The following is a 15457-nucleotide window of genomic DNA, read 5'->3' on the forward strand; positions in this document are numbered from 1 at the left end:
TGGTCAGGACTCCATACTCCAATGCAGGGGGCACGGCTTCAGTCTCTGGTCAGGAGCTTAGATCTCACATGCTAAACAGTGCAGCCAGAAAAATTTTTAAAGTTTGTAAACATTTCCTGTGGTCTGTGCATACCCTTCATGGACTGTACTTGGAACCCTGTGTTCTTCTTATGTTTTGTTATTGGTTCTGAATCCATATGTATACAGCGATGGTCAGATCGACAACCTCCCGCCTACCTCTTAGCCCTCTTCCACCATAGGCCCTCACATCTTCCTGATCTCAAAAGGAGGTTTTCTCATGTGACCTCTGAGGCGTATCATCCAAACCTGACCTCTCCAGAAAGCATCCATGAGCCATGGTTCTTTCCTTTTCCCAGTCAATCCAAATGCCATCCCCTCACTGCTGTTATCATAGTACACAGCCAGATATTAAGAAGAAAGCCACTCAGTTAATTCCATTAATGTGAATTTTCTGATCCTCCAAGGAAATTTGCATTTTTAAGGCCTAACAACTAATGCTTTTCTTTCTTTTTTCCCCAAATTTATTGAGATATATTTGACATTTAAAATTATAATTTTATATGTAAAGTATACAACGTGATGATTCAATAGACATACACACTGTGAAATGATTCCCCCAATCAAGTCAATTAACACATCCATCACTTCACATAGTTACTTTTTAATTTTGATGAGAGCACTTAACATCTACTCTCTTAGTAAATTTCATGTTTAAAACACATTATTATTAGCTACAGTCACCATGCTGTACATGAGATCCTTAGAACTTTTTGTGTAACTTTTTCTTTTTCCACTCTTCCTGCCTTTGTTTCTTGAGCTAAGAACTGTCTGCTTTGTTGGTTTGAGTCATATTCCCTAATGCACATAGAAATGAAGAAAGTGAATAAAGGAGCAGAGTTAAGGAAAGGAAAAGAAAGGGCAAGAAGGGCGGTCTAGATCAGAGAAAGAGGGAATCAAATGGAAAGAGGCGAAGTGGAAGAAAATGATGAGGGATGAAGAGAATATAGGCATTTTACGATGTGCAGGTCTCTTTTCTCAGCAAAATTGTGGCATTGTTACAGCCCATTAACTTGATCCTGCCCAGCTCCCCTTGGCATCCACTCATGTATTTCTTCACTTCTGCTTTAGTCCATGTCAGTGTGTGTATCTATGGGCAACATCCCAACACCACTGCCTGCAGGAAAAACAGTCATTCCCGTGAGTCTTATTTCATACGATTCTGTTTTGGTTTTTCTTAAGAAGCCTAGTGGACTCTATAGTTAGACATGTCTGGTTTTAAGCCCTAAATTGATCACTTGGGCAATTACTTAATCTCTCTGAAGCTCGGTTTCCACATAAGTGAAATGGAAATAGTAATACGCCATTGTTATGATGTTCTTATAAGAACAAAATGAGAAAATTCCTTCTTAGCATTTGGTACCTTGTTCACTTTTTTGTAAAACAGTTATGTTTTAAATAGTATTGTGGTTTTTATTATTGTTACTATATCTTCCCTGAGAAAAAGTCTGATTTTCTTGTCCTCTAGCAGAAAACAATGAACTCCCTGCCTCTCCCTTTTCCACCTCTCCAAACCCAGCACTCCCCAACTCTAAAAAATAAGAAATGGAAGATTTAAAGCACGCGTTCCTCCCTGGCTTATATCTGAATGCTCAGTGCTCTGCCCTTCATTTTTATTCTCATTCTCCTTTTCCTGATTCTCCTCAGGGAAATCTAACCCCTACAAATCCAGATAGCAATTAGCCCATGGTCAGTAGTAGCCTCAGTTTTGTTTTGCTTCCTCAGCACATTAGCCATGGACAAGAGAGGACCTGTTTCTTTCTCCTACTCTTTTTACTGCTGTTTAGTTGCTAAGTTGCATCTGACTCGCGATCCCATGGACTATAGTCCGCCAGGCTCCTCTGTCCACAGGATTTCTCAGACAAGAATACTGGCATAGGTTGCCATTTCCTTCTCCAGAGAATCTTCCTGACCCAGGGATGGAACCAGCATCTCCTACTTGGCAAGCAGATTCTTTACCACTGAGCCACCAGGATAGGCCTTTGTACTCTTTTCAGGCTCTTCCAAAATAAAATCCTTTCAAGCACCACGAGTCATGCCAGTAAAGTCCTAAGGAACTTTGCCTTTCCAGATGCAAGTTTCTGCCTGACACTCGCATACTGACTTTGTATATCTGGGCACCCTGGTTTCTATCACACGAGGAGCCCATCACTGTCTTCTCTGCATCATGCCAGCTCCACCTCAACATCTTTCCTGTTTTCCTGACATTCAGAGGCCACCAGGAACCTCTTGCTCTCTCCTCTGGGCAGCTGCTCTGCAGGTGTATCCACTGACTGCTCCCTTTCACTAATGATTGGTGCTCCCTAAAAAATAAAGCTACCTTTGATTCTCACCAAATCCTGGCTTTCTTCCCCAAAACCAGCCCAAGCAAGAAGCTGTAATTTCTTCATTTGTGTATCCAGAGACATAAGCATTTTGGTGGGGTGAGGATCCATACCTTTTATCAAATCATTGAAAGGGGCTAAACTGTAAAAGAAATTATAGACTGGTTAGTATTGCATTGCTTAATCAGCTGCTAAGTTGCTTCTGTCGTGTCCGACTCTGTGCGACCCCATAGACGGCAGCCCACCAGGCTCCCCCGTCCCTGGGATTCTCCAGGCAAGAACACTGGAGTGGGTTGCCATTTCCTTCTCCAATGCATGAAAGTGAAAAGTGAAAGTGAAGTCGCTCAGTCGTGTCCGACTCTTAGCGACTCCGTGGACTGCAGCCTATCAGGCTCCTCCGTCCATGGGATTTTCCAGGCAAGAGTACTGGAGTGGGGTGCCATTGCCTTCTCCGCTTAATCAGCTAATACCTCTTAATTAAGAAGCTAAGTTGAATGCAATCACTTCAAAAAAGCTTGAATTACATTTTTAAATTTTTTCAAATTATTTTACTTGCATAAGTGTGTATACATATGCACATTTTTATATATGCAAGTAAAATAATATATACAGGACTTCCCAGGTAACTCAATGATAAAGATCTGCCTGTCAAACAGGACATGGGTTTGATCCCTGGGTCAGGAAGATCCCCTGGAGAAGGAAATGGCAACCCCACTCCAGTATTCTTGCCTGGGAAATCCCATGGACAGAGGAGCCTGGCAGGCTATAGTCCATGGGGTTGCAAAAGAGTCAAACACGACTTAATGACTAAACAACAATGCACAACATGTATACTATTATATATAATACTATATAGTATACATATATACTATATATATATAGTATAATCCCACTATAATGAGATAAGTGGGGCTCAGAAATAAGTGGGGCCAATCTCAAAAATTTGGAGTTGTCTTATTGCAAGATTAGTGAAAAATTGTCTTATAATTATGGGGAGAGGGAAATTTTCATTCTTCATTTATTTGTTTTCATTTAATAGATATGTCGGGAAAGGAAAAAGACCTACATTTATGAGCAGGGACATCCTACACTGAATTGAGATGGTTCCAAATAATCAGAAGGCAGACCATTTCCTAACACCTGCCCCTCAGAAGTTAAGGACTTCATAGTCCCAGCAGGATGGCAGGGAAGACTCTGGTTCCAGTGTTCAGGTCAGCCATAGTTCCCCCATAACCAAGGGGACCTATCCAGTAAGTCCCCTACATATAAATGAGTCCCGTTCTGAGAGCGCATTCATAAGTTCAATTTGTTCATAAATCCAACAAAGTTAGCCTACAATCGTCTATATCGTACTGTAATGTAATAGGTTTATAATGCTTTTCACACAAATAATACATTAAAAACAAGCCCAAAAAATAAAGAAAACACCTTTAATCTTACAGTAGAGTACTTGAAAAGCACAGTAGTACAGTACAACAGCAGGCATGCAGGGGCTGGCATCGAGCAAACAGGCTAGAAGAGTTACTAGAGGAGGAGGGAGAGGGGGTGGGAGATGGGAGAGCTGAAGGATCGTCAGCAACAGGAGACGGAGGGCGAGCTGCAGTTTCACTCACACCTGATGTTGACGGCACAGGTTCTGGTTCTTTGCTGGATGCAGTCCTATCTAACCCTCTTGATGAAAATGACCCAGTGATGTCTGGGTCATAGCTCTTTTGTTCTCATCATAGACAACACGGTAGCACTGCATTGCATTCTGAACAGCTTGGGCCTCCTGCGTGTACTGTTCTATGTTCAGATTCTGTGCCTCAAAAGCTAACAGTGACTCCTCAGATAAAGAAACTCTCCTTGCAATTTCCTGCTCCCCTTGTAGAGGATGCACACACGTGACAGTGTACACCAGACACGTGAGCTAAGTTACGTGATCGGACATGCGAACGTACATTCGCATCTTTGAAAGTTCACAACTTGAAGGTTCATGGGGACTTCCTATACAAGTAACATTATTGCTTGTGAGCAATACAGATGCACACACATACAACCCTTGTCCCAACGGCACATCATATGAGATAAAACATGGTTCTCTGAAAACATCATAGGTCCCAGTGCAGTGCTGAAGGCAGCAGTACAGGCGACCCCTGTCCTTGTGGTTGTCTCCCCCAGAGACTCTTGAGGTCCCTTTGATGAAGCTCTTAGGCAGGGCTTCCAAGTCCTTCGGAGACTTTCTAGTCCTTTTAACCTCACACAACAGAGTCCGAGTTTTTATCATCTTCCTTCCAAACGGCTCCTTTTCCCCATGCCAAACTGCTCCCCGCCCTGCTCTGCAATCTTTAAATCCTGACTAATAGGAGGCGGTGAGAATCATACCCCATGCTCTTGAGCAGAAGGCCTAGCCTAGTACCAAGCCAAATGGAGTCAAGCAAAACCCAATGACCTTAAACGTCTTGTACACTCTGACCCCAGAACAGCCTTCTTTCCTGGCTTGAAAGTACCACTGATAGTAGTCCTTTCCAGATAAAAATTGTTTTCTCACTTTTTAATGACATTTTTTTGTTGTTTCTTAAAGTTTGCTTTATCATGTACCCATATCAGTATATCAGAGCTTCCCTGGTGGCCCAGATGGTAAAGAATCTGCCTGCAATGCAGGAGACCTGGGTCCATCCCTGGATTGGGAAGATCCCCTGGAGAAGGGAACAGATACCCACTCCAATATTCTGGCCTGGAGAATTTCATGGACAGAGGAGCCTTGTGGGCTACAGTCCACGCGGTCACAAAAATTCGACCTGACTGAGCGACTTTCACCATCACCATCATCATCAGTGTATGTATATTTACATTCTCTGAAGAATTAATTATCTTCTCCCTTGGCTCAAAGTACATTATAAAGTGGATCTTACAAGCTAGAGAAACATATTATAAGGCAACATAAGAATTCCAACCTAGGGACTTCCCTGGTGGTCCAGTGGTTAAGAATCTGCCTGCCAATGCAGGGGACATGGGTTCCACCCCTGGTCCGGGAGCTAGGATCCCACACGCCTCAGGACAACTAAACCTGGTTCACCGCAATCACTGAGCCGGCTTTCCTAGAGCCCGTACCGGACAACAAGAGAAGCCACCGAAATGAGAAGCCTGTGCACTTGCGACTGGAGAGCAGCCCCCATTTGCAGCAACTAGAGAAAAGATCACGTGCAGCAACGAACACTCAGTGCAGCATCGAACACTCAGCACAGCCAAAAATAAATTTTTTAAGAAAGAATTCCAACCTGTTGTTATTGTTCAACAGTCAAACTGAACTAGCACAGTATTTCTAGCACCAGTCTGGCTACGTATCGGGGATGCCTGTGGTGCACTGTTAAAGCGCAAGGGTCCCACTTCCACCCCTGATTCAGTAGATCCAGATAGTGTTTGTACTTTTTTATGAAGTCTCCAGGCCAGGGTGATGTTCAGCCACTGCTGAGAACCACCATGGTGGGTACTTTGGAGGAAAGACCAAATCCCTGATAACGAATCCAGCGGGTCCTAGCCCTAAAATAGTAAGCTCATGTCCCTCACTCCCCCAAACAAAACTCAAGTTCCAAGATGATGTTCAAAGTAAAAGGCTGAGCCAGAAACCCATTATAGCCATTTATTTCAGTGACAGCATTTTCCTACTTTCAGGAGCTTGTCTAGATAAAGGACTAGGAGGTAAAAGCAAATGCAATTATACTTTGCCTCAGGAAAGAGCTCTGAATACTTTTCTATCATATTGCCAGAGATTGGGACTAGAATGTAAATCTGAGAAAATGCTATCAGAGGCCGCTTTTCATTAATAGAAATGAAAACAGGCATTTATATGCCACCAATAAAGAATCCACCTGCCAATGCAGGAGCCTCAGGTTCGATCCCTGGGTTGGGAAGATTCCCCTGGGGGAGGAACTGACAGCTGGCTCCAGTGTTCTTGCCTGGGATAACTCTATGGACAGAGGAGCCTGGCAGGGTACAGTCCATGGGGTCACAAAGAGGTAGACACAACTGAAGTGACTGAGCATGCACATGCACACAGGAAATCAGTTGAGGGAGGAAAGGAGCTTGGAAGGGCCTGCATTGCAGTTATTAACTTTGGGCGTCACCGCAGTTGGTGACGTCTGGACCTGTCATGTTCCTGTCATCCACCTGGAGCAAAAGGAGGGAAGTGTAAAAGCCTGGGAAGTGGTTCATCACACTAAATGCTAAATCCTCATGTCTAGTGTTTGCTAAATGGGAGCAGAAGCCAAGCAGAGCCAGACATTTCTAAAAACACTGTCAGCTTCAGTGAATTTAAAATGTGAGAGCGTGAATCGGGGTATGAGTTGCTGTGTTTGTATGTGTCTGGGTTTACATAAATCTGGACACTGGGAACTGTTTTCATCTGAATGATCATTTCCAAGACAGCAGTGATTTAAAATGGGAGGATTCCAGCAAGAAGTAGCACCCAAAGGGATTTCTCAGTGACATTTGAGAGTTCTGTGCGTCCTTTCTCCCTAATCTCTTTTTGCGCTGTTGATCACCAACTGCTTTTCAGTTTACCAATTTCAGAAAATCTTCATTTGTGTTGAACAGTGGCAGCAAGAATAAGATCGCTGGCTATTAGAATCCATACTAGCTGAAGAATTTCAAAATTAAAAGCAAAAAATTAATGGTTCCATTTCCTGCTCAGTCAGAAAATACTTTATATTTGGGAGGGCCTAGAACTTGAGAGTAATATTAACAATATCTCATCAACTTCCTCACCAGGTTATAGGGAAAAGCATTTTATAATCATCAGAAAGTTATACAAATGGAAGACACCATTAGTTTAAGCTTCTACATTTAAAATGTCTTATACATCATCCGTAATAGAAATGTCTGTTTATTACAGATGATGTTGGATTAAAGAGCTGTCATGAAGGATGTGATATTTCAGTGTGAACTTCTCACTAAGCCAAAATGAAGTGCACTTTTCTTCCAACACTCTGCGCCTTACATTTGGATTTATTCTTTAACTCTTTCTGGTTCCCACACTGTTCTACTCTGTTATTTCATTCGCCTCCTACATAGGGGCTAAGAGGTGGAATCCTTCTTGTCCAGTTTTCAGTCTTTTTTAATGACTGTGCTGGAAGAAGGGTGACTTGATGACCTCACCTCCTACAAACCCATTATGGCCAGGAGATCAGCAGAATGTTTTCTAATAACGTGAAGTTCCCTGGGAAAGCGAAAGTCAAGGTCCTCTCCTCTGCTGTTCTCCATGTGACCTGCCAGTCACCAAATCCTACTGAATGTGGCCTAAATATCTCTCAAGTCACTCCTTTAGCCTAAGATATATTATTCTCACTCCTGAATCACAGAAGTATCCAGCTAACTAGACTCTGCCCTTACTCTTGGGTTTCTACCCCTTACCCTCCTGCTCCCCAGTCTTTCCCTCACTCAACATACAATCTGGAGCAATCTTGCCAAAATCTGATTAGATCAATTCCCTGCTTAAACCATGGATGGCACCCAGCTTTTCGGAAGAAAGCCATATACTATCTAGACTAGACAAATAAGGCTTTCTAGATGGGACGCCTACTTGCCTCTCGCTTGCACTCAGCAATACTGAACTATTCCCAGTTCCTAAATGCAACATACCATTTTTCAAGCTCCACGCTTCTTTTTTTAGTGATTCTTTCTAACTATAATTGCCCTCCCTTCACTCTTTTCTATCTGGAAAATTCCTATTTATCTCTTAAAGCTCTGCCCCAGAGTCACCCTTTCTTTGATAACTCTTTCGAATCTTCCTAGATATAAACCACTATATCCAGCAGAACATACTTCATTATTGTATGTATTCCACCAATTCATAATTACCTGTTAGAGACTTTGTTTCCCCTTCTAGAACATGAGCTTCTTAATGGCAAGGATCATGTCTTTCTCATCTTCAGATCTCAAGAAGCTAGTAGTGCGTCTGATCAATTGCAGCTAAATTATAAATATTGCTTAGATAAATGAGTGGATGGAGTCTCAAGACTGAAAACAATGCACAGCCTGTAGAATCTGTGGGACTGAGTGCTAGTAAAAGAAACATCTGATGGGCCTTATCCCTTATTTGTTATTGTTAGTTCTTTATGCTCTTTTGACATTGCTGCGATCTTCTGGTCAATTCCAAGGTAAACATCTCGTCTACATGAATGAGCAACAGAAACCGATCAAATCAGGCCTGTTGGTGAGCCATGCACCTTGTGATATTACTATTATCATAGACAGGTTATTTTCCCCTTTGTCTCCTCATATGACTTCAGGCAGTTGTTGTTATACTTAAGTTCACAAAAAGCCAAGCTTCTTGACAGTTTAAGAAGTGAAATTGTTCTCTGTAAAGCGCTTCCTCCTTCCTCTACTGAAAGTTTTGCTCTTCTTTCTTTCTCAACTGAGGAGAATATAGCCAGGCATTGTGTATTATAAGTTCCACTGATCAGAGTTAAACTGGAAACTAAGCAGCCTGATTCAGGAACTCATTTTGTCCATGAGTCCTTCCATGGAATCAGTGTAAGGTGGAAACTGGGGTGCCCCCATTTTTACTATTTTCACTCTGATCAATGAGGAATAAATGAATATTCTCCCTTTTATCTAGCAACACTGCTTCCCAAGAAACTCTGGGGGTAGAATGAGAGGTGTGCTGTTTTTCCTTTTATATTTGTAATTATTTTCCAAGTTTTCCATTATTTCATACCACTGGGTTTTTCTTTCTTTTCCTCATAAGGTACACATTTTACTTGGAAGTGAGAATTAATACCTATTGTGTAACTAATGATGATTCTTTTATGAGTTAATTAACCAAAATGGGGGTGAATAGACCAAAAGGTGACATCAGTGTAGTTTGCGTATATTTCACCTTCTTAAGACAAGATTTTGCTTTAAAATGCATGGTCTGTGGAGAAGGAAATGGCAACCCACTCCAGTATCCTTGCCGGGAGAATCCCACAGACAGAGGACCCTGGCTGCTACAGTCCTTGGGGTTCCAAAGAGTCAGATACGACTTAGTGACTAAACAACAACATATAATAAGGTTAGTTTTTTTATCACTGGGGAAGTGTTTTAACAATCAGTTATCCACTATCCAAAAAAAAGCACCACTGGACCTTACAAAGAAATATGAGGCATTTGTATCTAGCAGCTCTAATTATGAAATATAGTAGAGGTAAACACAGAAAGGAGAAAGACTTTACTGAGTAGGACATGGAGCCCTGGAAGACACAAAGACAGTAAGCCAGCCCATACAAAGATTTAAATCAACTTTGGCATGGCAGAAGGTGCCAAAAAGATGTAATAGACAACTGGCAGAAAATAACAATGCATATGAATAAATGTGTCATTTAAGAACAGTGCCATGACACAAAGCAGTCAGGGAAATAGGTGGTGCATGCCGACAGATGTGTCATGTTCGAAGAACTCGAATAAAGAAAGTGTGTTAGGTTCTTAACCCCATTGATCAGAAAATTACAAATTCATTACAAATCTTGACTCTCAGAAGAATTAAAATCTAACCTGGTTAATATGCCATACCTGTATCAGTGTGGAAAACAGGAGGCTGGTCATCATTACCCATGTCAATGTGCCTCCTCTGGTTTGGGGTGGCAACATGGCATGACCTGTCCACTTTATAAACATGCGTTCCTTTTGAAACAGTAGTTCTGGATCTAGGAGTTTCATCCCACTGGAATAAATATATAAGTATAAATTTTTTTAAATGCCTGGTCTGAGATTATTTTTAAAATATAAAGTGGATTCACTCATTTCAAATAATTAATCTCTGAAACTAATACAATTGGAATTTCACTTTTCTACGAGTCAGTTTTTGAAAATATAATTGAAAGTCCACTTTGAGGAAAGAAAACTTATTCTTCCTTTCTCTCTCTTTCCTCTTTTTTTAATGTATTTTATTCATGTGTTCAATAAATACCAACTGGACATAGTTTTTGTTGATTGGATTTGGCTAGACACTGAATAATTTAAAATTTCAGCCACTGCCCCTAAACACCTTACAGAGACACACACAAAGTTAACTAGAAAGAGAGGTGTCACAGACAGTACCAAGTGAGTAGTACGGGCTCTATTGCTGCAAGTTCACAGGCCAGTCTTTACTTCCCTGACATTTTCAATCAGAGTTTGCTAGCCTGCCATCCTTCGTGATTTATTTTTAATGATTCTTTTCATCTCAATCCAACATATAGACAGATACAGGAACATATCCTGTTTTATCCCCTATCTACTACCTCAACTCCACTTCTGAGCTCTTGAAATAAAAAATGAAAGCTATCCCCAGGCAATTTTGTGAATGTCAGTTTATTATCTACCTGCCTCCTCTGGAGAAAAGGAGATGGGTTACATGAATCAGGAAGGGCATGTTTTTCTCCAGGCCTCTATATTTCAACCATACCTGCACATTCAAAATATCATAAAAAGAAAATATTTGGCCGTGTTCAGCACTGCGTTGTTGGACTTCCCAGGTGGCTCAGTGGTAAAGAATCCACCTGCCAATGCAGGAGACACAGGTTTGATCCCTGAGCCGGGAAGATCCCCTAGAGAAGGAAATGGCAACCCATTCCAGTTCTTGCCTGGGAAATTCCACAGACAGAGTAGCCTGGTGGGCTACAGTCCATGGAGTTGCAAAACAGCTGGACACAACTTAGCAACTAAACAACACCACCACTGCATCATTACCAAGTTGAAGAAACTTCATTAATAATTCTGTGCCTTTCCAATTATTATTTCTGACCTTGGTTATATTATCACCCATTGTGAACGGGTATGCACTCAAAACTCTGTAAAGTGAAAGTGTTAGTTGCTTAGTTGTGTCTGACTCTTTCTGACAGCATGGACTGTAGCCCACCAGGCTCCTCTATCCATAGGATTCTCCAGGCAAGAATACTGGAGTGGGTTGTCATTCCCTTCTCCAGGGGATCTTCCTGACCCAGGGTCTCCTCCATTGCAGGCAGATTCTTTACCATCTGAGCCAGCAGGGAAGTTCCCTGAACTCTGTAAACCAAGGCTATTCCAAGCACTCCTTTTCCTTCCTGGCAATAGACGGATAATCCTTAACTCATAGAAGCAACTGGAGAGGCTGTTTGACCAGTTTGTCTGACATTCCATTTTGTTTCACCACCAACGTTCTTCTTTTACTCCCCAGTGAGTCACTTCGTACACAGCCCCTCATCTTTTGAGCTGTCTGCCACATTCACAGTGGACCCTCCATACCTGTAGGGTCCACACTGAAGATTTAACTAACTCCCATCAAAGGCGGATCCAGAGGGCCAAATGTGCAACACTATTTTATGTAAGGAATTTGAGCATTCAAGGATTTTGGTATAGGGGAAACAGGAGAGGGACTGGAACCAGTCCCCCTTGACTACCAAGGGAGGATTGTAGTTCCTTAAATTTAACCCCCAGGTAGTCAACCTCTCTTGCATTCACTATTTTTTTCCACTACCACGGCTATGATTACTTCACTGTGCTTTTATTGCTTTTATGCTCCCGTATCTCCCTACTCGAGTGTAAGCCTCTTGAGGGCAGGAACTGTGACTTCATCACTGTTGTATACCCAGAGTTGAGAGAGAGGCATAGCTGACTATGGGGGCTCAGAGGAAAGGCCCTAAACCCAGCCCATCATAGAGAGTTTGGGAGAATTTCAGAGGAAAATACACCTAAACTGAGACCTGTGGGGTGACTGAAACTCATCCGTGTATCGAGTGAGAGAAGTCCAGACAGAAATAATACTGATAGCTTGAGAAAAATTCATATTTGAGAAAGAACAAGGTGCTTTGAAAGACATGCAAAAAGATCAACTGTGCCTTCTTTTACCATGCCTGAATGCAAACATATATGCATATATCAGTGTATGTATATTTGCATGTATGAGAGAGGAAACTTTAGTTTTTAAAAGTTTAATTAGCTATAGCAAAAAATCAACTCCATCAACCTATAAAATGCTTACTATTTAGCCCAAAACTCTCTGTGGGACTAAACATCATTTCCATTAACTTTCCCATAATTTTCTTTTTCTTCAGTCAAATTTTAATTTTTTAATCCTTTTGTTTTAATTCTTCATTTTAACTGTTGGTGTTTTAATAGCATTTTTTAAAATAATTCCATTACAGATAATGGTATCGTTAAGTAGAGAGAGGTGAACCTAACCGGCACACAATGAAATTACTGTGTACGGAAAAACTGGTGCAGGTTCCAAACACTCCCATTAGAAATGAACATTTGGAAAATGACCTGCTTCTGAATTGAGGTTTTGCGTACAGCTGGGTCAAGTTGCAACAGAATGTAGTGGAAAGTAGACTGGTCTTGGAGTCAGAAATGTCTGTGCCATTTACTTTACTAAGTCTATGAGAGTCTCGCTGTCATCTTTTCTTGAATGGGATCTGTAACGTCTGCTCTAAGATTCTTTGCAGGCATTCTGAAAATTGATAGACTGTATGTGAAATGAATCATCTAGCAGAATGATGCCAGAGGGTTATATTCAGTTATAGTGCAAGGTGATCCTCTATTGTAGTTATTTGTGTGTTAGAAAATTAAAATTTTATACTTCCTTCAACAACTGTAACATTGTATATGGACAATATGTACAACCATTTAAGTAAGTCAAAGGAAAGTGATTCTTTTTAAATACACAGTTTTCAATAGTTTGTGTCTATGTTTGTAAGCATGACTACAGCATGTGTGTTTGTATAGAAATGGCTGCTTGCCTCATTAGCATGAGGCTAATACACATTGTGATTATTTTGTCTCATAGAATGATTGAAGATAGTGGGAAAAGAGGAAATACCATGGCAGAAAGAAGACAGCTCTTTGCAGAGATGAGTAAGTATGAAACTTTGAAGGAACACCCTAGAGTGTTTATTGAATACTCATGGAAATAAAACTTAATTCTTATGGCATTTGTACTTTTGCTTCAAATCCTAAATTCCTTACAGAAAATGTATGTTTGGGCATTTTTTTGCCTCCTCTTAGGTAACAATTAAATTAGTCAATGAATCATCATAATTTGTTATTAGGACTGTATATCTTATATAAAAAAAAAAGATTTGTGAACCTAAATATATATATACACACAGACGCTTAATAAACACTATTTAGTGTTGGCATTAATACAATCAACTACACTTCAAAGTCTGTGTTCATTTCCCCACACTATCACAGGGGCTGGCACATTACAGGCACTAGATAAAATTGTTGAAATGAATCAGTGAATGACTTACTTGCGAAATGATATCATATGCTTATATGGGAAAAAGAAGTCAGGCATGATTACCAGACAAAGCTAAAGCTATCATTTGAACTTCATGCCAAGGGGAGAAGCTGTCCTACAAACTAGCTTCTAAAAAGTGACAAGGAAAACAAAAGTTTAAAAGAGTTTGGAGGTGACCTGCTATACAAGGAAAACCAAACCACTGACTCCAGTGGAAAACTCATTAAAGCTTGTTGGTTTATGTAAATACAAGGTTGCTGTGCAAGTAATTAGGTGGTGGTATCTCCTTCTAGACCATTTTTCTTATTCACAAGGAAGGAGAACTTGACATAAGGAGGGAGGAACACACATCTCAAATTAAATGTTATAAAGAAAAAAGTATAGTTCTCTTATTGCCTTTTTATCTCTCATTCTCTGCATAAGGAATGAGGAAGAGCAGAACTGAGTCGTAAGCCTTTTACTCCAAGAAGGCAAGAGACAAAATTAGGTTTCTCCTGGAGATTGGAACTGACTGGCAAGAATGAGGGTCGGGACAGATAAAGGAAAGCCCCAGATAATAAGATTCACATTTTTCTTTATCATTTCCCAATAATCTGGAGTCACCAAGGCAGTGTACGAACTAACAGAGAGGAAAGAAAATTAAAATTGATGCGGGGGATCTCAATCGCTCTCCTTGCTTTTTCCACTTTTAGAAACATGTCTAAAGTGCCTTTGACAGTTTCAGTTGTGACTTTCCAATTTCCTGGGCTGTGCAGCTTCACTTCTGGCCTGACCAGTCACCTGGAACTGTGACCTCTGTTGATATGAATCTAACAGAGGAAGGAACCTAGGTACTACCTGCCCATCTAAGCAAAATCCAGACCAGTACAGGTGTCTTCTTGTATCATAGCTTCTTAGACTGAAGAAGCAAGAGCCATGTAGATCATAGCAGTAGTGGTGTTGGTCGCTCAGTCATGTCTGACTCTTTGCAACCCCATGGGCTGTAGCTTGCTAGGCTCTTTCTGTCCATGGAATTCTGCAGGTGAGAATACTGGAGTGGGTTGCCATTCCCTTCTCCAGGGGATCTTCCCAACCCAGGGATCAAACCCGGCTCTCCTGCATTGCGGACAGATTCTTTACTGTCTGAGCCACTAGGGAAGCCCTATGTAGATCATGGGTCAGTGTTTTATCAGAAAAAGAAAAAATATTAATATTTAACAAAGAAAAGCAATAAAGTCTTAGGAAAAATCTTTAAATTTATCATTGTTATATTAAAGACTGAATCAGCCAACAGACTGTAAGAATTATGAAAGTGTTCTTATGTCATGATTTTGAAAACATTTATCTGAATTTCGGTACATTATGCCAGCTCCTCCTGCACCCGGTGTGGTGCCTGGCACAGACAGACACATATGTCACAGACGTATCTTTTGAATTCAAGTTGTCCAACTCAAAGAAAGATTGACATAAGTTTTATATCCATACAAACAGAAAAGCTCTAAATTTTTCAAGCAAGAGAGACAGGAAAATTGTGCGTTCATTTCCCAGATTGTAACTTAACCTTTCATAGAAACTTGTCAGAAGGTCATGCAGTATATTAAATCATTTTGAGTTCTCCTGATTAGTGATCAAAATAGTTAAGCAAGCCACACAGATATGTATCTTTCTTCCCTTCTTCCTCTCTTCAAAAGCAGGTAAACACATCTGACTTGAACAATCCATTAGTGAGCATCATTTTCAGGTTAACCCTAAATAGGACACAGCTACAGTAAGTGGGATTCTGCCAGATAAAACAATTGACTGATTTCCAAGAGAGACGTTGATTTTTTTTTTTTTTGAGACATTGATTTTGATAGGT

At 40.8% G+C, this 15457-nt stretch overlaps 1 protein-coding gene across 31 annotated transcripts in view; it reads left to right on the top strand.

The window, feature by feature from the left end:
* The window catches only part of DTNA (dystrobrevin alpha), a 454458-nt gene that overhangs the window by 279303 nt on the left and 159698 nt on the right, over positions 1-15457 (top strand). For all 31 annotated transcript variants that reach the window (XM_025273381.3, XM_025273382.3, XM_044934684.2 and 28 more), the window contains one exon: positions 13165-13232. In XM_025273381.3, the coding sequence (XP_025129166.1) occupies positions 13166-13232 (67 nt within the window). In that variant the 5' untranslated portion in view covers position 13165. The remainder of the gene's footprint in view (positions 1-13164; positions 13233-15457) is intronic.

This window comes from Bubalus bubalis, chromosome 22 (assembly GCF_019923935.1).
Source record: "Bubalus bubalis isolate 160015118507 breed Murrah chromosome 22, NDDB_SH_1, whole genome shotgun sequence".
Taxonomy (NCBI): domain Eukaryota; kingdom Metazoa; phylum Chordata; class Mammalia; order Artiodactyla; family Bovidae; genus Bubalus; species Bubalus bubalis.